The sequence below is a fragment of the Meles meles genome, chromosome 6 (assembly GCF_922984935.1).
Source record: "Meles meles chromosome 6, mMelMel3.1 paternal haplotype, whole genome shotgun sequence".
Lineage (NCBI taxonomy): Eukaryota > Metazoa > Chordata > Mammalia > Carnivora > Mustelidae > Meles > Meles meles.
The window spans coordinates 54707368-54730413 of NC_060071.1; the positions used below are offsets into that span (position 1 = coordinate 54707368).

Sequence of the window (23046 nt, forward strand, 5' to 3'; positions counted from 1 at the left end):
TGCCTTTGGTGATGTTTCTAGGAAGAAGTTGCTGTGGCTGAGGTCAAAGAGGTTGCTGCCTGTGTTCTCTAGGATTTTGATGGATTCCTGTCTCACATTGAGGTCTTTCATCCATTTTGAGTCTATTATTGTGTGTGGTGTAAGGAAATGGTCCAGTTTCATTCTTCTGCATGTGGCTGTCCAATTTTTCCAACACCATTTGTTGGAGAGACTGTCTTTTTTCCATTGGACATTCTTTCCTGCTTTATTGAAGGTTAGTTGACCATAGAGTTGAAGGTCCATTTCTGGGCTCCCTATTCTTTTTTTTTTTTTTTAAAGATTTATTTTTTTTGACAGATAGAGATTACAAGTAGGCAGAGAGGCAGGCAGAGAGAGAGAGAGGAGTAAGCAGGCTCCCAGCCAAGCAGAGTGGGCTCCCTATTCTATTCCATTGACCTATGTGTCTGTTATTGTGCCAGTACCATACTGTTTTGATGATTATAGCATTTTTATAGACCTTGAAGTCTGGAATTGTGATGCCACCAACTTTGGCTTTTTTTTTCAACATTCCTCTGGCTATTGGGGATCTTTTCTGGTTCCATATAAATTTTAGGATTATTTGTCCCATTTCTTTGGAAAAAAATTGATGGTATTTTGATAGGGATTGCATTAAATGTGTAGGTTGCTTTAGGTAGTATAGACATTTTCACAGTATTTTTTCTTCCAATCCATGAGCATGGAACGTTTTTTCCATTTCTTTGGGTCTTCCTCAATTTCTTTCATGAGTTTTATATAGTTTTCTGACTACAGATTCTTTGCATCTTTGGTTAGGTTTATTCTAGGTGTCTTATGGTTTTGGGTGCAATTGTAAATGGGATTGACTCCTTAATTTTTCTTTCTTCTGTCTTGCTGTTGGTGTATAGGAATGCAACTGATTTATGTGCATTGATTTTATATCCCAATACTTTCCTGAATCCCTGTATGAGTTCTAGAAGTTTTGGAGTGGAGTCATTTGGGTTTTCCACGTAAAGTATCATATCATCTGCAAAGAGTGAGAGTTTGACTTCTTTGCTGATTTAGATGCCTCTAATTTCTTTTTGTTGTCTGATTACTGAGGCTAGGACTTCTAGTACTATGTTGAATAGCAGTGATGATAATGGACATCCCTGCCATGCTCCTGATCTTAGTGGAAAAGCTCTCAGTTTTTGTCCCTTGAGAGTGATTTTCATAGATGGCTTTGATGATATTGAGGTATGTACCCTCTATCCCTATACTTTGAAGAGTTTTGATCATGAAAGGATCAAAACTGTACTTTGTCAAATGTTTTTTTCAGCATCTATTGAGAGTATCATGTGGTTCTTGTTCTTTCTTTTTTTAATGTATTGTATCACATAAAATGATTTGCAGATGTTGAGCCAACCTTACAACCCAGGAATAAATCCCACTTGGTCGTGGTGAATAATCTTTTTAATGAACTGTTGAAGCCTATTGGCTAGTATTTTGGTGAGAATTTTTGCATCTGTGTTCATCAAGGATATTGTCTGTAATTCTCTTTTTTTGATAGGATCCTTTGATGGTTTGGGGATCAAGGTAATGCTGGCCTCATAAAATGAGTTTGGCAGTTTCCCTTCCATTTCTATTTTTTTTTTGAACAGTTTCAGGAGAATAGGAATTAATTCTTCTTTAAATGTTTGGTAGAATTCCCCTGGGAAGCCATCTGACTGTGGACTCTTGTTTGTTGGGAGATTTTGATGACTGCTTCAATCTCCTTACTAGTTATGGGTCTTTTCAGGCTTTCTATTTCTTCCTGGTTCAGTTTTGGTAGTTTGTATGTCTCTAGGAATGCATCCATTTCTTCCAGATTGGCAAATTTGCTGGCACATAGTTGCTCATAATATGTTATTATAATTGTTTCTATTTCTTTGGTGTTGGTTGTGATCTCTCCTCTTTCATTCATGATTTTATTAATTTGGGCCTTGTCTCTTTTTGATAAGTCTGGCCAGGAGTTTATCAATCTTATTAATTCTTTCAAAGGACCAGCTCATAATTTCATTGATGTGTTCTACTCTTCTTTGGTTTCTATTTCATTGATTTCTCTTCTCCTGTTGGGTTTAGGTCTTCTTTGCTCTTCTTTCTCTAGGTCCTTTAGGTGTAGGGTTAGGTTGTGTACTTGAGACCTTGCTTCTTGAGAATGGCTTGTATCACTATATACTTTCCTCTCAGATTGCCTTTGCTGTGTCCCAAAGATTTTGAACAGTGGTGTTTTCATTATCATTTGTTTCCATGAATATTTTAAATTCTTCTTTAATTTCCTGGTTGACCCATTCATTCTTTAGTAGGATGCTCTTTAGCCTCCATGTATTTGAGTTCTTTCCAACTTTCCTCTTTGATTGAGTTCTAGCTTCAGAGCATTGTGGTGTGAAAATATGCAGGGAATGATCCCAATCTTTTGGTACCAGTTGAGATCTGATTTGTGACCCAGGGTGTGATCTATTCTGGAGAATGTTCCATGTGCATGAGAGAAGAATGTGTATTCTGTTGCTTTGGGATGGAATGTTCCAAATATATCTGTGATGTCCATCTGGTCCAGTGTGTCTTTTAAAGCCTTTTTTTCCTTGTTGATCTTTCGTTTGGATGATCTGTCCATTTCAGTGAGGGCAGGGGTGTTAAAGTCCACTACTATTATTGTATTATTATTATTTTTTAAATTAATTAATTAATTTATTTTTATTTGTTTATTTACAGTATAACAGTGTTCATTGTTTTGGCATCACACCCAGTACTCCATGCAGTACGTGCCCTCCCTATTACCCACCACCTGGTTCCTCAACCTCCCACCCCACCACCCCCCCCGCCACCCCTTCAAAACCCTCTGGTTGTTTTTCAGAGTCCATAGTCTCTCATGGTTCATCTCCCCTTCCAGTTTCCCTCAACTCCCTCTCCTCTCCATCTCCCCATGTCCTCCATGTTCTTTGTTATGCTCCACAAATAAGTGAGACCATATGATACTTGACTCTCTCTGCTTGACTTATTTCGCTCAGCATAATTTCTTCCAGTCCCGTCCATGTTGCTGCAAAAGTTGGGTATTCATCCTTTCTGATGGAGGCATAATACTCCATTGTGTATATGGACCACATCTTCCTTATCCATTCATCCGTTGAAGGGCATCTTGGTTCTTTCCACCGTTTGGCGACCATAGCCATTGCTGCAATAAACATTGGGGTACAAATGGCCTTTCTTTTCACTACATCTGTATCTTTGGGGTAAATACCCAGCAGTGCAATTGCAGGGTCATAGGGAAGCTCTATTTTTAATTTCTTCAGGAATCTCCACACTGTTCTCCAAAGTGGCTGCACTAACTTGCATTCCCACCAACAGTGTAAGAGGGTTCCCCTTTCTCCACATCCTCTCCAACACACGTTGTTTCCTGTCTTGCTAATTTTGGCCATTCTAACTGGTGTTAGGTGGTATCTCAATGTTGTTTTAATTTGAATCTCCCTGATGGCTAGTGATGATGAACATTTTTTCGTGTGTCTGATAGCCATTTGTATGTCTTCGTTGGAGAGGTGTCTGTTCATATCTTCTGCCCATTTTTTGATATGATTATCTGTTTTGTGTGTGTTGAGTTTGAGAAGTTCTTTATAGATCCTGGATATCAACCTTTTGTCTGTACTGTCATTTGCAAATATCTTCTCCCATTCCGTGGGTTGCCTCTTTGTTTTGTTGACTGTTTCCTTTGCTGTGCAGAAGCTTTTGATCTTGATGAAGTCCCAAAAGTTCATTTTTGCTTTTGTTTCCTTGGCCTTTGGAGACATATCTTGAAAGAAGTTGCTGTGGCTGATATCGAAGAGGTGACTGCCTATGTTCTCCTCTAGGATTCTGATAGATTCCTGTCTCACGTTGAGGTCTTTTATCCATTTTGAGTTTATCTTTGTGTACGGTGTAAGAGAATGGTCGAGTTTCATTCTTCTACATATCGCTGTCCAGTTTTCCCAGCACCATTTATTGAAGAGACTGTCTTTTTTCCATTGGATATTTTTTCCTGTTTTGTCGAAGATTATTTGACCATAGAGTTGAGGGTCCATATCTGGGCTCTGCACTCTGTTCCATTGGTCTATGTGTCTGTTTTTATGCCAGTACCACGCTGTCTTGGTGATCACAGCTTTGTAGTAAAGTTTGAAATCGGGTAACGTGATGCCGCCAGTTTTGTTTTTGTTTTTCAACATTTCCTTAGCAATTCGGGGTCTCTTCTGACTCCATACAAATTTTAGGATTATTTGCTCCAGCTCTTTGAAAAATACTGGTGGAATTTTGATCGGGATGGCATTAAAAGTATAGATTGCTCTAGGCAGTATAGACATTTTAACAATGTTTATTCTTCCAATCCAAGAGCATGGAACAGTCTTCCATCTTTTTGTGTCTTCTTCAATTTCTTTCATGAGTGTTCTGTAGTTCCTCAAGTACAGGTCCTTTACTTCTTTGGTTAGGTTTATGCCCAGGTATCTTATGGTTCTTGGTGCTATAGTCAATGGAATCGATTCCCTAATTTCCCTTTCTGTATTTTCATTGTTAGTGTATAAGAAAGCCACTGATTTCTGTACATTGACTTTGTATCCTGCCACGTTACTGAATTGCTGTATGAGTTCTAGTAGTTTGGGGGTGGAGTCTTTGGGGTTTTCCATATAAAGAATCATGTCATCTGCGAAGAGAGAGAGTTTGACTTCTTCCTTGCCAATTTGGATACATTTTATTTCTCTTTGTTGTCTGATTGCCGTTGCTAGAACTTCTAATACTATGTTGAACAAGAGTGGTGAGAGTGGGCATCCTTGTCGTGTTCCTGATCTCAATGGGAAGGGTGCAAGCTTTTTCCCATTGAGGATGATATTTGCTGTGGGTCTTTCATAGATAGATTTTATGAAGTTCAGGACTGTTCCCTCTATCCCTATACTTTGAAGCGTTTTCATCAGGAACGGATGCTGGATTTTGTCAAATGCTTTTTCTGCATCAATTGAGAGGACCATGTGGTTCTTCTCTCTTCTCTTATCGATGTGTTCTATCACATTGATTGATTTGCGAATGTTGAACCAATCTTGCAACCCAGGGATGAATCCCACCTGGTCATGGTGGATAATCTTTTGAATGTGCTGCTGGATCCTGTTTGCTAGGATCTTGTTGAGAATCTTTGCATCCATATTCATCAGCGATATTGGTCTGAAATTCTCCTTTTTGGTAGGGTTTTTGCCTGGTTTGGGGATCAGGGTAATGCTGGCTTCATAAAAAGAGTCTGGAAGTTTTCCTTCTGCTTCAATTTTTTGGAACAGCTTCAGGAGAATTGGTGTTATTTCTTCTTTGAAAGTTTGGTAGAATTCCCCAGGGAATCCGTCAGGTCCTGGGCTCTTGTTTTTTGGGAGGTTTTTGATCACTGCTTCAATCTCATTACTAGATATCGGTCTATTCAGGTTGTCAATTTCTTCCTGGTTCAATTTTGGGAGTTTGTAGCTTTCCAGGAATGCATCCATTTCATCTAGGTTGCTTAGTTTATTGGCATATAACTCTTGGTAATAATTTCTGATGATTGTTTCTATTTCCTTGGTGTTAGTTGTGATCTCTCCCTTTTCATTCATAATTTTATTAATTTGGGCTTTCTCTCTTTTCTTTTGGATTAGTGTGGCCAATGGTTTATCGATCTTATTGATTCTTTCAAAAAACCAGCTTCTAGTTTCATTGATACATTCTACTGTATCTCTCATTTCTACCTCATTGATCTCTGCTCTAATCTTGATTATTTCCCTTCTTGCATGTGGAGTTGGTTTGATTTGTTGTTGATTCTCCAGTTCTTTAAGGTGTAGAGACAGCTGGTGTATTCTGGATTTTTCAATTTTTTTGAGGGAGGCTTGGATGGCTATGTATTTCCCCCTTAGAACCGCCTTTGCTGTATCCCATAGGTTTTGGACCGAGGTGTCTTCATTCTCATTGGTTTCCATGAATTGTTTAAGTTCATCTTTGATCTCCTGGTTGATCCAAGCATTCTTAAGCAAGGTGGTCTTTAGCTTCCAGGTGTTTGAGTTCCTTCTGAACTTTTCCTTGTGATTGAGCTCCAGTTTCAAAGCATTGTGATCGGAGAATATGCAGGGAATAATGTCAGTCTTTTGGTATCGGTTGAGTCCTGCTTTGTGACCCAGTATGTGTTCTATTCTGGAGAAGGTTCCATGTGCACTTGAGAAGAATGAGTATTCTGTTGTTTTAGGGTGGAATGTTCTGTATATGTCTATGAGGTCCATCTGGTCCAATGTTTCATTCAATGCTCTTATTTCTTTATTAATTTTCTGCTTCAATGATCTGTCTATTTCTGAGAGAGGCGTATTAAGATCTCCTACTATTATTGTATTCATATCAATATGACTCTTTATCTTGATTAATAGTTTTCTTATGTAATTGGGTGCTCCCATATTGGGGGCATAGATATTCACAATTGTTAGATCGTCTTGGCGGATAGTCCCTTTAAGAATTATGTAGTGTCCTTCTGTATCTCTGACTACAGTCTTTAGTTTAAAATCTAATTTATCTGATATGAGAATCGCTACCCCGGCCTTGTTTTGAGGCCCATTGGCATGAAAGATGCTTCTCCATCCCTTCACTTTCAGTCTGGGTGTATCCTTAGGTTCAAAATGGGTCTCTTGTAGACAACATATGGATGGGTCCTGTCGTTTTATCCAATCTGCAACCCTGTGTCGTTTTATGGGCGCATTTAGGCCATTCACATTGAGAGTGATTATTGAGAGATAGGTTTTTATTGACATCGTGTTACCTTTGAAGTCTTTCTGTCTATAGATTGTTTCTATATTTCTGTTCAATGATATTCTTAGGATTTTTTCTCTTTTATAGGACCCCCCTTAATATTTCCTGCAGTGTCGGCTTGGTGGTTGCATAGTCTTTTAAGCCTTGCAGGTCTTGGAAACTCTTTATCTCTCCATCCATTTTAAATGTCAGTCTTGCTGGATAGAGTATTCTTGGTTGCATGTTCTTCTCATTTAGTACTCTGAATATATTTTGCCAGCCCTTCCTGGCTTGCCAGGTCTCTGTGGAAAGGTCTGACGTTATTCTAATGGGCTTTCCTCTGTATGTAAGAAGCTTCTTTGTCCTAGCTGCTTTTAAGAGGGTCTCTCTTGAAACATAATTCCCCATTCTAACTATAAGGTGCCGTGAGGACTTTCGAGAATCTAAAATCTTGGGAGGAAATCTTTCTGCCTCTAGTACATGAACGTTGTTTCCATTCGTGAGATTGGGAAAATTTTCATAGACAACTTCTTCCACTATATCTTCTAGACTTCTTTCTTTTTCTTCCCCTTCAGGGATTCCAATAATTCTGACGTTGGAACGTTTCATGGCATCGTTTATTTCCCTGATTCTGTTTTCGTGGCTTCTGAGCTGTTTGTTCCAGGCTTCCTCCTGATCCTTTCTCTCTATCTGTTTGTCCTCCAGATCACTAATTCTATCTTCTGTCTCAGTTACCCTAGCTTTTAGAGAATTTAGATTGGATTGGAACTCATTGAGAGCATTTTGAACATCATCCCTGGTGGCTTTCAGTTCTGCCCTAACATTGTGAACATCATCCCTGGTGGCTTTCAGTTCTGCCCTAATCAATTCCATTTGGTTATCCATGGCTTTCTCCAACCTAGCTATTGCCTGGATAATTGTTAGTCTGAATTCCTTTTCTGACATATTGTCTATGTCGATAGCCATTATAGCCTTGCAGAAGGCCCATCCTCTGTATTTTTCTTCTGTTGGGTATTCCTCCTCCTAGTCATTTTGGTAAGAGATGACTAAACAGATGCAGCTGGACTTATCGATTGTGGTGCAGTCAATGTGCACCCTGGAACGCTTCTGTGCAATCAGGATTCCCCACCCAAATGAGAGAAAGAAGAAAAGAAAAAGAAATAGAGAAGAAGAAAGAAAAAAAGGGGAAAGAAAAAAGGAAAAAAAAGAGAGAGAGAGATAGGAAAAAAAGGGAAGACAAAAGAGAAGTCTCAGCCCAAATGGGCCACAAGGTAAGATTTGTGGAGTATACAAACAAAAACAGACAGACAAAAAGAGTGATAAAAGTATATGACAAGAGAAAAAAACATGTATATATAAGAAAAAAAAAAGGGAAAAACCTCATCAGAAAGAACCCCAAGTTCTAAATCTCCCCAAGATTTATATATTATCAGGACAAACACAAATTCACAGAAACACTGACAGAAGGAAAAATTGGGAGAGTGGTTATAGATTCTCAGTGTGGGTGAGGAAGGTTATTTTGATTCTTCCTGAAGGTATCTTGATGTTTTTGTTAAGGGACTCAACTTTCCTAAGTTACAGGGGGATTAGAAACTGGTTTGCCTATAGGGGTAGCATTGATTGGGGAAAGGGGATTACCTTGAAGTTTAACTCTATATGTATAGTAGAAAATAAAAATTAAAAAAGAATAAACTAGACTAAACTAAGTTAAAATTAAAAAAGAATTAAAAAAATAGAAAAACAAAAGAAAAACACGGGTGTATGTATCAAAAAGTTCAGGTTAGAAGGTTATTAAAGAATTTGATGTACTGGACATCTCAGTGTGATGGTAAATAGGTTAAAAAATTATCTGTATGTATAAAAAAAAAGAACCAGAATATTGGTAAAGAGTTAAAAATAAAAGTTGTATTTATGAAGTAGTGGTGGTTGTTCTCTTGTAGTCTTTTTTTTTTTCTTCTTCCTTCCTGGTTGGTTTTCTGGGGGAGGGGCCTGCCACGTGGGTTTTCAGACAATGATGTTCCCTGAGTTAGGTCCTCCCACTCCCCTCAAGGGGGTGAGCTCTTTTTTTTCAGGAAACTGTTTTTTTCAGCCTTTTGTTCTCTGGGGGTTTTTATGTTCTTTCATCTGCTTTCTCTCGCCTTGACAGCTTTTGATGGTTTTTGGAGGTTTAGAGGAGAGCAAACAGTACCCCAACCTCCCTCTCAGAGAGAAGCCTCAGACTGTTTTGCAAAAGCTGCTGGCAGAGTCGGTTCTGAGTCACTGTCCCTGGGGATGCAGGAGTTCCTCGTTGTACCCAAAACCAGGGCAGCGGTGGCTGTCTAGGCAGCTCCAGACCGCCAGAGAGGTTCTGAGCAGAGATCGCACACTGAGATTTTCCCGCTGTCCCGGGCTGGGAATGTCTGGTTTTTCCGGCTGCCAGAGCTCCAGGCTAGCGCCTATGAGCACCTATCCCAAGGGAGAGTGTGGGACGTGCGCGTTTCAGGATTGCCGTCTGGCCAGGCTCCCAGCCCCTCATGGGAGCCAGACCCCACTCGTTCTCGGGCGCGCTGGCATTCAGGTACACTGGTGGCTCAGGGACGGAGACCTGATTTCTCCGCCACACTCTCTCTGGCTCCGCGCCAGGGGAGGCTGTCCTGGGTCCGGGGACTTAGGTCCCTGACCCTAACTGCCCAGGTTCCCACTATTGCCCCCCGTGATCCTTTGCTGTTTGTTTTTTGAGTGCTTTCAACCAGACTCCAAGTTAATGCTGGTCCCCAGACGCAGAGCACTCTCGTGTTGGGGTGTTACTTTCCAACTGGTCACCTCTGGTGGCTCCCTCCCCCTTTTGTTTATCTTCCGATATCAGTCCGATGCTCCCAGTCTGCTTTACCTGCCACTGGCGTCTTCTGCTCCAGTAGAGATCCAGACATGTATAATTCTGATCTCAGGCTGATTTCATGGGTGGTCGGAGTTCTTTGGTAGGTAATCAGCTCACTTTAGGGTACAGGTTGAAATGGTGCCTCCTCCTACTTCCCCGCCATCTTGACTCCCCTTATTGTATTATTTTTGATGTGTTTCTTTGATTTTGTTATTAATTGGTTTATATAATTGGCTGCTCCTATGTTAGGGGCAGAGGTATTTAAAATTGTTAGATCTTCTTGTTGGACAGACACTTTGAGTATGATATAGTGCCCTTCCTCATCTCTTATTATAGTCTCTGGCTTAAAATCTAATTGATCTGATGTAAGGCTTGCCACCCCATCTTTCTTTTTATGTTCGTTAGAAGTGTAAATGGTTTTCCACCCCCTCACTTTAAATCTGGAGGTGTCTTTGGGTCTAAAATGAGGTTTTTGTAGACAGCATATTGATGGTTCTTGTTTTTTTTAGTCTATTCTGATACCCTGTGTCTTTTGATTGGGGCATTTAGGCCATTTACATTCTGGGTAACTATTGAAAGATATGAATTTAGTGCCATTGTAGTGCCTGTAAAGTGACTGTTACTGTATATTGTCTCTGTTCCTTTCTAGTGTACTACTTAAAGGCTCTCTCTTTACTTAGAGGACCCTTTTCAGTATTTCCTGTAGAGCCTATTTGGTGTTTACAAACTCTTTTAGTTTTTGTTTGTCCTGGAAGCTTTTTCTTTCTCCTTCTATTTTCAATAATAGCCTAGCTGGATATAGTAATCTTGGCCACATATTTTTCACGTTTAGTGCTCTGAATATATCAGGCCAACTCCTTCTGGTCTCCCAGGTCTCTGTGGATATGTCTGCTGACAATCTAACATATCTACCATTTTATGTTACAGACTTCTTGTCTTGAGCTGCTTTCAGTATTTTCTCCTTGTCACTAAGACTGTTTTACTATTAGATGATGGGGTGTGGACCTATTTTCATTGATTTTGAGGGGTTCTTTGTGCCTCCTAGATTTTGATGCTTGTTCCCTTTGCCATATTAGGGAAACTCTCTACTGTAATTTGCTTCAATATACCTTTGCACCCCCCCCTCTTCTGGGATCCCAAATATTCTAATATTGTTTCATTTTATGGTATCACTTATCTCTCAAATTCTCCCCTTGTGGTCCAGTAGTTGTTTGTCTCTCTTTTGCTCAGCTTCTTTATTCTCAATCATTTGGTTTCTATATCACTAATTCTCTCTTCTTCCTCATTTTTCCTAGCAGTAAGAGACTCTATTCTTGATTGTGCCTCATTAATAGCTTTTTTGATTTCAACTTGGTTAGATTTTAGTTCTTTTATTTCTCCAGAAAGGGACTCTCTAATATTTTCCATGCCTTTTTTGAGCCCAGCTAGTACCTTGATAATTATCATTCTGAACTTTAGTTCTGACATATTACCAATGCCCATATTGATTATGTCCCTAGCCGTAGGTACTGCTTCTTGTTCTTTTGTTTTGGTGAGTTTTTCTGCCTTGTCATTTTATCCAGATAAGAATACATTGAACAGAAGAATAAAATACTAAAAGGGTGGCAAAGACCCCAGAAAAATATATGCTAACCAAATCAAAGGGGACCCGAATTTGGGGAGCAAAGAAAGGGTGGAAAATAAAAATAAAAAAAATTGAAAAATATATATTAGGCTGTTGAATAGAAGAGAGCCATCCACTTGATTTTGGGTGTATTCTGGTCTCTTAGAGGAAACTATCTCCCATAATTTTAAAGAAAAAAAAACATACACACACACACACACATATGCATACACACACATACACACGCACACACACACAAGGGTAAACACGATGAAGGGATGGAATATGACTGTAAAGATGTAAATTTAAAAAGATTTTTAAAAAGGAATTGATAAGTTGGTTGGAAAAAGAAGTGAAAAAAGGAGAGAAAGTGATTAGGCTGGTGACTAGAACACAGCCATGTGCAAGATTTAGGGTATATTTTGATCTATTAAAAGAAACTTTATCCCAATGTTTTAAAAAAACCCTATATGTTTACAAAAATTAAGGTTAAATATAATGAAGGGATAAAATGTGGGGGTAAAGGGGTAAAATTTCACTATTAACACTGAAAATTTAAAAAGATTTTTTAAAAAGGTATTGTTAAGATAAGATAGTTAAAAAATGTTAAAAGAGGAAAGAGGAAAAGTTAAAAAAATAGAATAAGAACAAAATAAAATTAAAAAAATTTAACTTTGCAAGACAAAAGGGTCATGGGAAAAAAGCCATGAATTCTATGTGTTGCTTTCCCGCAGTTCTTGTTGATAGGTGAACTTGGTCTTGGCTTGATGTTCTTGCTGATCTTCTGGGAGAGGGCCCTGTTGTAGTGGTTCTCAAATGTCTTTGCCTGAGGCGGAATTGCACCACCCTTTCCAGGGGACAGGCTAAGTAATCTGCTCTGGCTTGCTCTCAGGAGCGTTTGTTCCCTGAATGCTTTCTGTAAAGCTTTGGGGGACAGGAATGATGATGGCAGCCTCTCAGTCTCCAGCCTGGAGAAACCAAGAGCTCAGGCCCCACTTCTCAGTGTGTTCTCAGAGAATAGCAGTCAATCCCTCCCATCCTGATCTCTAGTCACACTTCATGCTCACCCGGCCTGTGACCGAGCGTTTCTATCTCTGGTGCACAGTCCTGTTTGGAATCTCTAAACCAGCAGATTTCTGCTGCACATTCCTGTGCTGCTTTTCTGGAGAAAGAAGGTGAGTCTCCCCAGATCTGCCACCTGTGGGGTCCCTGCTCGAAGACCTGTGGTCCAACTGTGCCTTGGATCATAGTTTAAGGTAACCCCGAGCTGAGAGCTCACTCCTTAGCTCTGTCTCTGTAGCTGGCTTCCCTGCTTTGATATCTGGGGTCTCTGCCACACTCAGACACCCGGTCTTCCTGTGACCCCATGGGTCCTGGGACCACACTGTCCCCATGAGGACTTCACCCCCTACTTAGCCTCTGGAGCAACATCCCTCAGTGCAATAGACTTCTAAAAGTTCTGATTTTGTGCTCTGCAGCTCCACTGCTTGCCACTAGCCAGCCCCTACCCTACGGTTTACCTTCCCATAGCTTCAGATTCACTTCTCCGCATGTCCTATGTTCCAGAAAGTGGTCAAATTTCCATTCCTAGAATTGCTGCTCTTCTTCTCTTCTATCTCCTATTGGGTTTGTGGCTGTTTGGAATGGTTTGGTAACTATCTAGCTGAACTCCTGGAACCTAATGATATTTCAGTATGCTACTCTCCGCCATCTTGCTTCCTCCCCCAGGACCATAATGTTTTGATTACTACAGCTTTATGCTCTATCTTGGAGTCAGGAATTATGATACCTCCAGCTTTGTTTTTCTTTCTTAGGATTGCTTTTACTATTTGGATTCTTTTTGTGATTCCATACAATCTTCAGGATTATTTTTTCTAGTTCTGTGAAAAACGCTGTTGGTATTTTGATAGAGATTGAATCTATCGATTGCTTTGGGTAGTATGGACATTTTAACAATATCAGTTCTTCCAAAACATGAGGATGGAATATCTCTCCATTATTTTGTTTATTTTTTAAAAAAATTCAATTTTTATTTATTTGTCAGAGAGAGAGAGAGAGAGCGAGCGCACAAGCCGGAAGCAACAGACAGAGGGAGAAGCAGTCTCCCCACTGAGAAGGGAGCCTGATGTGGGACTTGATTCCAGGACCCTGGGATCATGACCTGAGCCGAAGGCAGATGCCTAACTAACTGAGCCACGTAGGTGCCCCTGTCTTTCCATTTATTTGTGTCATCTTCAATTTCTTTCATGACTGTTTTATAATTTTCAAAGTACAGGTTTTTCACCTCCTTAGTGAGGTTTAATTCTAGGTATTTTGTTCCTTTTGGTGTCACTGTAAGTGGGATTGTTTTCTTTCTTTTTTTTTTTTTTTAAAGATTTTATTTATTTATTTGACAGAGAGAGAGATCACAAGTAGGCAGAGAGGCAGGCAGAGAGACAGGAGGAAGCAGGCTCCCCGCTGAGCAGAGAGCCCCATGCGGGACTTGATCCCAGGACCCTGAGATCATGACCTGAGCTGAAGGCAGAGGCTTAACCCACTGAGCCACCCAGGAGCCCCGTGGGATTGTTTTCTTAATATTTCTATTACTTCATTATTAGTATATAGAAACACAATAGCTTCCTCAGTATTAGTTCTGTGTCCTGAAAATTTACTGAATTCATTTATTCTAATAATTTTTTGGTGGCGTCTTTAGGGTTTTCAATGCATTGTATCATGTCATCTGCAAATAGTGACAGTTTATCTTCTTCCTTACCAGTATGGATGCCTTTTATTAGAAGGACTTTTGTTTTGTAATCTGAGGTATACTTATGAAAAGAAAATGCCCTATGATTAGCTATGCTTTAATCTTCTTTTACATGACACAAATCCATGTTTGCACACATGCTACTTCTCATGATCTTTAATAGTATTGGTCTTTCCCCCCCATTATTGCACTTGTATAATTTAACAAAAAGAAAACACTTGCAATTTTATTATGCATCTCTACTATGACACTGTGAGCCCTATGACGGAAATAAAATGTCTCTTATGTACTTTTGTATCAAGTTTGTTTCCTGGTTCAATATCTGGTATTGTAGGTGCTCAACAACAAAAACAAGAGTATATAGTTGAACAATAGGAGGGAGGATGTCTAAATATAAATATGATACAATAGTTACAGTTTGTCACAGTATATTTGTAGAAGCTCTAAGAGGAAGAAAAAGCATGTCTCAAATTTTCTATGAAGTGCCAAAAAGTCAGTGAAAAAATATGAAGATGTTCTTTGGACCTAACTTCTACTTTTTAGTACATGAATAGGCTCCTATGGACTCCTAGAGTTGTTGAGGGGGTATTGGGGGTATTGGGGGAATGATTTTCTAGATCTAATTATTAGAAAATTCCTCTAGAAAATTTTTTGTTTAAAAACAACTGTATTATTATTTTTTAAATTTTTTTATTAATTTCTTTTCAGTGAAACAGAATTCATTGTTTATGCACCACACCCAGTGCTCCATATCATACGAGCCCTCCATAATACCCACCACCAGGCTCACCCAACCTCCCATCCCCCGCCCCTTCAAAACCCTCAGATTGTTTTTCAGAGTTCATAGTCTCTCATGGTTCACCTTCCCTTCCAATTTCCCTCAACACCCTTCTCCTCTCCATCTCCCCATGTCCTCCATGGTATTTTTTATGCTCCACAAATAAGTGAAACCAAATGATAATTGACTCTCTCTGCTTGACTTATTTCACTCAGCATCATCTCTTCCTGTCCCATCCATGTTGATACAAAAGTTGGGTATTCATCCTTTCTGATGGAGGCATAATACTCCATCGTGTATATGGACCAGATCTTCCTTATCCATTCTTCCATTGAAGGGCATCTTGGTTCTTTCCACAGTTTGGTGACTGTGGCCATTGCTGCTATGAATATTGGGGTACAGATGGCCCTTCTTTTCACTACATCTTATCTTCGGGGTAAATATCCAGTAGCACAATTGCAGGGTCATAGGGAAGCTCTATTTTTAATTTATTAAGGAATCTCCACACTGTTATCCAAAGTGGCTGCACCAACTTGCATTTCCACCAACAGTGTAAGAGGGTTCCTCTTTCTCCACATCCTCTCCGACACAGGTTGTTTCCTGTCTTGCTAATTTTGGCCATTCTAACTGGTGTAAGGTGGTATCTCAATGTGGTTTTAATTTGAATCTCCCTGATGGCTAGTGATGATGAACATTTTTTCATGTGTCTGATAGCCATTTGTATGTCTTAAAATATATTATTTAAATGAATTAAATAAATTTTAAATAATATATAATATTTAATAATAAAATTTAAGTAAAATTTAAAATTTATTTTTAAATAAGTAACACAGGCATATACCAAAGAATTTAAAGAGTTCAAAAGAAGTTATGAAGCCAACACCTCCTTCACTCTCTTGTTCCTCAGACACCAAATTCTCCTCCCCTGAAGCAACCCCTGTTACCGGTTTTGGGATCTCTTTCAGGAGATAGTCTATACATTTACATGAAAGATAGTTACACTCAGATGCCTGCCATGTTTTCTTCACTCAACAGTATATCTGGGATGTCAGCTATCCTTCAGAAATAATAATAAGTCCCAAGATAAAATATATCTTGGAGATATATGTGTATATATATATATATATATATATATATATATATATATAATATTACATATGAAACTACTTCACATTCTCTAAGACTGGAGACAACATTCTATTGTATGACTGAATTATAGCTTATTTAACTAGTCTTCTATTAATAGGAACTGACATTTTTCTCAACATTTTGCTATTATAGTAATACTGGAATGGATATTCTTATACTTTCATCATTTCCTATATGTATGAGAATATCTGTACACTGAGCACCTTACAAGTTGGATTTCTGGCTTACAGGGTATATGTCTTCTAAATTTTGATCAAAGTTGCCTAATTGTCCTGTATAGAGCTTGTGAAATTTATTCTCCCACAAGCATGAGGGAAATCATTTAACTATCCTCAACCACATAGTGGTTATCAAACTGCTTGATCTTTGTTACTCCTGTGGGTTAAAAATGAGATAACATTATAGGCTTATTCTACTTGTATCTTTTAATGAATGAATTAGTGCTCTTTCTATATGTTTAAGAATATTTTCTGCATGTTGTCTATATCCTTTTGCTTATTTTCCTATTAGGATATTGTTCTGTTCTCTTACTGTTCATAGAGTTTTATGTATATTAAGGAAACAAATATTGTTTAACTGCTAGATAATTGAGACTTACTAAATTATTGATGGGAAAATAATTGAAATGTCCTAAAGATAGAAATACAGTATTAGTTTGTAGCAAAATAGCAACTTGGGCCAGTGAAATGGGTGGTAGATAGGAAATTTTTGTGTTTTACCATTAAACATCAATATGCCACTCCTGATTCCCAACCTTTATTTTCTTCATTTGCAGATCAGTTCTTTGAATTGCTAAAGATATTTCAATATTAAGATGACCTTTCATTTAAGACCTAAGAGGGAGTTCAAAGAGAACTAGTCCAAGTGACTAATATAACTCCTGGGTAAATGTATTTACTGATCTACAATTGCTGAGTGCCTACTATACAGGGAAAGAAAAAAAAAAAAGCCTGAATCTGTTGTCCATGATTCTGGCATTACCACTCATTTATTATTTTTTTAAAATTTTATTTTATTTTATTTTTTTCAGTGTTCCAAAATTCACTGTTTATGCACCACACCCAGTGTCCATGCAATACATGCCCTCCACAATACCCATCACCAGTCTCACCCCCTCCCCCCAAACCCTCAGTTTGTCTCTCAGAGTCCACAGTCTCTCATGGTTTGTCTACCTCTCCAATTTTACCACTTATTTTAATGTAAGCAGGACTATCCCACCCCGACTTCTTCTTGGGAATCTGGAGCTGCTTGCAATAAGAAGAAAAGCAAGTCTGTATCCCAAACTTGTGTTAATGCCAGTCCCTATATCCACTTGCCTCTGATTTGTCTCTGCATTTTTGCATGGTTTGCTATAGGATCGTCTTAGGAAAGTGAAGGAAGTGAGACCATGTGGAATTTAGATGCAACAGCAGGAATAGAAAAGAATTTCTGGTTTTGTCCTAAGCAGCTTGTATTAAAGTAACCTTTCCACCAGAAGTAACCATAGAATCTGGACAGAATACCTAATAGCATCATTTGAAGGCTCTGGAAAACAGTCAACACAGGTGACTTCAGGGGTTACAGTTCCAAGAAGGAAGGGACAAGGAAAGGAGTTCTACATTCACCTTGAGCACTGTTTTCCTGAGGATGTCTGACAGTTCACTGGGTGTGGGCAATTTGGGGATATGGAGGCATGTGGGAAAGAATGGGAGAAAAGAAGAATAATGTCTCAGCAGAAAGCAATTGTATCACTGATAGGAGAATATAAAGGCTTTGGTGTTTGTGGTCGCTAGAGAAGCTGGAGTTTGAGCAAAAAATCCTGGAGAGAGGAGAACCACAGAGAATTGAGGCTCAAAATATGATGCAATATCCCTTTCAGGCATTTATTGATTTCTCGTCCATTAATGTGCAAGATGAGATTTCAAGAAATCTAGCAGAAAGCAAAACTGGGAGTCTAAAGAGCTGAGCAGAGCTTTCAGGAGCATGGCGTTCAAGGAGTGCAGAAATAAGAAACTAGGGTGCACTAAAGTGGAGGGACCCTGAAAACAGTCCAGGCTTGCAGATGAGACTCAGAGGACTATTCTTGGAGTATGAGTCACATTTCAGGAATAAAGGCAAAACTAACCTAGGCTATTTTTATACTTAAATTATAGTCCTTAAATGAAATCAAAATGATCTGCCTCTACTCTCTCTACTGCTACAAGAAAACATAACTTTTGTTGATTTACTACACCTGCTGTCTTCACAAGTTTTGAAATAAAATATTTAGCTTCAATTTAAAAAATTGCATGTCAGTGCAGCCACTTTGGAGAACAGTGTGGAGATTCCTCAAGAAATTAAAATAGAGCTTCCCTATGACCCTACAATTGCACTACTGGGTATTTACCCCAAAGATACAGATGTAGTGAAAAGAAGGGTCATCTGTACCCCAATGTTCATAGCAGCAATGGCCACGGTCGCCAAACTGTGGAAAGAACCAAGATGCCCTTCAACGGAAGAATGGATAAGGAAGATGTGGTCCATGTACACAATGGAGTATTATGCCTCCATCAGAAAGGATGAATACCCAACTTTTGTAGCAACATGGACAGAACTGGAAGAGATTATGCTGAGTGAAATAAGTCAAGCAGAGAGAGTCAAGTATCATATGGTTTCACTTCTTTGTGGAGCATAACAAAGAACATGGAGGACATGGGGAGAAGGGAGTTGAGGGAAATTGGAAGGGGAGATGAACCATGAGAGACTATGGACTCTGAAAAACAACCTGAGGGTTTTGAAGGGGCAGGGGGTGGGAGGTTGGGGGAACTGGGTGGTGGGTAATAGGGAGGGCACGTATTGCATGGAGCACTAGGTGTGGTGCAAAAACAATGAATACTGTTACGCTGAAAAGAAATAAAAAAAATTTTTAAAAAATTGCATGGTAACAAACAGGACAAATGATCAAGAACCAGGGTAAGAAGTAAACAAGAGACACATGCTTAAGGTTTTTGGTCAGTACTATGGTGAATAATTTTTGGAAAAAAGTAGTTTTTTAAATTATTTTTTAAATTTTCAACATCTCTAATCAAGAACAGTAAGTCAAAAACCACAATGAGATATCACCTCACATCTGTCAGAATGACTAAAATAAAAAAACACAAGAAACAAGAAGTGTTGGCAAGGATGTGAAGGAAAAGGAACACTCATGCATTGTTGGCAGGAATGCAAAGTGGTGCACCCACTGTGGAAGAGAGTATGGAGGTTCCTCAAAAAATTAAAAATAGAAATACCATATGATCCAGTAATTCCACTACTGGATATTTAACCAGGGGAAACAAAAACACTAACTCAAAAAGATATGCACATCCCTGTGTTTATTGCAGCATTATTTACAACAACTAAGACAGAACACAGTGACCAGCCACAGACAAATGGATAAGGAAAATATGCACAATGGAATATTGTACAACCACAGAAAAGGGTGAGAGCTTGCCCTTTGAAACAACATGGATGGACCTAGAGGGTATTTTGCTAAGTGAAATATGTCAGAGAAAGACAAATGCCATAAGATTCCTCTTGTAAATGGTATTTAAAAAAAGGATAAACAAAAAGAAGAACCAAACTTATAAATATGGAGAACAAACTAATGGTTGCCAGTGAGGAGCAGTGTGGATTGGGCAAAATGGCTGAAGAGGAAGGGGACAGACAGGTTTCCAATTATGTATTAAGTCACATGAATAAAAAACCAGAGCATAAGGAATGCAATCAATGATAATGTAATAGCTATATAATGAGACAGACGGTAGCTATATAGTGGTGAATGTAGCATAATGTGTAAGCTTGTCAAATTACTAAGCTGTATATCTGAAACTAGTGTAATATTGTGTGTCAATTATACTCAAATTAAAAAAGAAACTAACTTTTTTAACCTGAAAATAAGTTAAGTACATTTTTTGTAAATAAGTTAAATGTAATATTGAGCTCTAATTTTTCAAGAGCCGTTTTGATTAACACTTTTTATATTCCCAGAAGTTTCTGCAGGGCATTTTTCATATCTTTGTTCCTAAGACTGTATATCACAGGATTAAGGAGTGGGGTCACAACAGAATAAAACAGAGTCACAATCTTTTGTGTTCCAGCTTCATGCTCAGATGTTGGGCTTCCATACATGACAAGTACTGAGCCATAGAACAGTGAAACCACAGCCAGATGAGACCCACAGGTGGAGAAAGCCTTTCTTCTCCCAGCTGCTGAAGGGACTTTTAGTACTGCTCTTAGGACCAGAGCATAGGACCCCGTGATGAAGAGAAAGGGAATGACGAGGGGCAGAGGACTTAAAGTGGAGAAGACAAGCTCTATCACAGGAGCTTTTTTGCACATGAGTGCTAGAAGAGGACCTGGATCACACAAAAAGTGGTCAATGATCCTGGATCCACAGAATGACATTTGGGAGATGATGACGATGGGAATCAAGAACCAGAAGAAACCGAGTATCCAGCAACTGACCACAAGATTGGTGCAGAGACCTCTTGTCATCGTGGTTGGATAGTGTAGAGGTCGGCAGATGGCAAGATATCGATCAAATGCCATAATAGCCAAGAAAAAGCATTCTGTAGATCCCAAGGAGAAGAAAAAGTAGAACTGGAAAAAGCATCCAGAGAAGGAGATGACCTTGGTGTCAGAGAGGAAATTGGCCAGCATGTTGGGGACAGTGGAGGTGACATAGCAAATCTCTAGGAAGGAGAAGTTGGCGAGCAAGATATACATTGGAGTATGGAGTCTCTGATCCCAACGAACAGCACAGATGATAGACCCATTGCCCATGAGGGTCAGGAGATAGACAACAGAGAAGAGCAGAAAGAGGAGGATCTGCCCTTCCCTGGGGCAAGGGAAGCCCAGAAGGATGAAGCCAGTGATGGTGCTGGAGCTGTTGGAGATTATCATGTGTCTGGGAACTGTAAAAAGATCATCAAATTATTGAATGCCAGTTTAAAGACAGATGGGGACCCAGAGTTTATTTAAAACATATTGGGAAAGTAAATGGAGAACTATATGTTTATAGTTACTTTTTTTCTTTGAAAACAAAATATTGACCTGGGTTACTTTTTATTCTCATTTACATTTTCACTGTGGACTCAAGATAACTCTGGTTAGATTTGATAAAGTCTTGAAGGAGAGTGTTGTAGAGGTGTTTTAAGATTAGATTAGACCCTATATTTAATAGAGTTTCTGTCTACCTACCTATTCTCACAAAAGTGGAATTTTTTCCATTTTCAGAAGTGGTGACATCATTTGCAGTTGTGGCAGAAATTGCCTCAAACTCTTTAATATGTAACACAAACTTGGAACTTTTTTTAATGACTTCTTTTACATGATTTTTGAAATTGGCCTTATTTAAAACTAAATGATACCTTAATTTGATAATATTGCACACCAATTTTATGTGTAAAACAGTCAAGCCAACTGGAGAGAATTGGCTTTAGTTTCTGTTGTGTTAAAGCAGCAATTGTAGCCATCCATGGTTGACCAAGGTGAGAGAATTATTAATGGGCCATGTAGAAACAGGTCTGTGCTTACCTAAAAAAGAGATATGAATTTGCCTAGTTTATAGTTATAAATATAATTCTATTCCAACAATATTATTAATAATACAGAATTCTAAATAGTGGTGGATTTGTAGGGGATGCAAAGCTAAAACTTTACTCCACCCCTCAGTAACTCCTGAGGATGATCTCAAGGCAGAGCGGCTTTTAAAGGTTGAATATAACATACAATGTGTTTCTTTTGTTCTAAATGAGTTAGAATAACTTTGTTAAGTAATTATGTACTCAGGCCTTGGAATCAATTAGAACCCTCTGTAAATAAATGTATAAATAAGCAACAGAAAATGTGTGTCCCCCATCCCTCATTTTATGTTAAGTCCATATTTTGCTTTTTGAAAATTGGCACAGGTACCCAGGGAGTCGAATAATTTCTTTTTTTGTTTTGTTTTCAAATGTTGAGTCTAATAATTTCTTTTTTTTTTTGTTGTTGTTTTTTTTTTGTTTTTTTTTTGTTTTTTTTTTTTACCAACTACCTATTGCATCTTAGGCAGCATGTTAAGTACTTTATTATTTCTTTTTTTTTTTTTCAGTTTTTTTTTCCCTTTTTATTAATTTTTTCAGCGTAACAGTATTCATTCTTTTTGCACAACACCCAGTGCTCCATGCAAAACGTGCCCTCCCCATCACCCACCACCTGTTCCCCCAACCTCCCACCCCTGACCCTTCAAAAGAGTCTAATAATTTCTTATTGTGAGTAATCAAGTTCTGAGAAAACTGTAGGACCAAGAGCAAAAGGTGACAGCAGCCAGCTGATACTCCATCTCAAGTGTTAGGTTTGGGGGCTTAAAGAGTTGGACTGGAGGAAGAACAGTTGTGTAAAGGGGGGTAAGGCGGGGTAAGACTGGAACAGTTACAACATAATAATATTCTTCTAAATCCCTTTCTGGGTCATTGAAACTAAGGACCCCCTGATTCTGACAGTGTGGGGGATTCCTGGGGCTGATAAAATCTCCACAGATCTGCCTGACTCTATTTAGCATGTATAAACTGGAATAGGGTTTACTGGGCTCTGGTCTTGGTGGAAGAAAAGTGAGATTCTTTTGGTACCTGCACTATGAACTTCCATTTCCTAGACGTGTTTTCCTTTTCTGCTTTTTTTTTTTTTTTAAGATTTTATTTATTTATTTGCTAGACAGAGACTGCAACTAGTCAGAGAGGCAGGCAGGGAGAGAGAGGAGGAAGCAGGCTCCCTGCTGAGCAGAGAGCCAGATGTGGAGCTTGATCCCAGCACCCTGGGATCATGACCTGAGCTGAAGGCAGAGGCTTTAACCCACTGAGCCACCCAGGCGCCCCTCCTTTTCTGTTTTAAATTCATTTGTGTAGGGGCCTAATAAATTCCCGAGACCACACATTTATCGTTTAAAAAGGGTAGTTGGAAGCAGACAACAGAAGAATGTAATATTTTTTTAAAGTCACTCTGTACCAGCTTCGTTCATGATTAAGGACGTTAAGCATTTAGCCTTTTTTTGCAGCATGCCCTGCAGTGTTTTCAAAGTTACGTTGGAGTCACATGAGCCTGCTGATTGCTAAAGAATTAAAACAGATTTTGCTATGTGTAAAGTCCTTGATGGATTCTAAAAAAAGATTAAGTCTATAAGT

At 38.9% G+C, this 23046-nt stretch overlaps 1 protein-coding gene across 1 annotated transcript; it reads right to left on the reverse strand.

Moving 5' to 3' along the window:
* Nucleotides 1-19861: 19861 nt before the first annotated feature.
* On the reverse strand, nt 19862-20800 carry LOC123944392 (olfactory receptor 11G2). Its single transcript, XM_046009479.1, has one exon. It carries the CDS (start codon nt 20786-20788, stop codon nt 19862-19864), a length of 927 nt encoding a protein of 308 aa, XP_045865435.1. The 5' UTR covers nt 20789-20800.
* Nucleotides 20801-23046: the final 2246 nt, after the last annotated feature.

What these genes read in the sequence shown, in the direction of transcription:
- LOC123944392 (XM_046009479.1), bottom strand. Translation starts at nt 20,788, where the DNA reads ATGATAATCTCCAACAGCTCCAGCACCATCACTGGCTTCATCCTTCTG.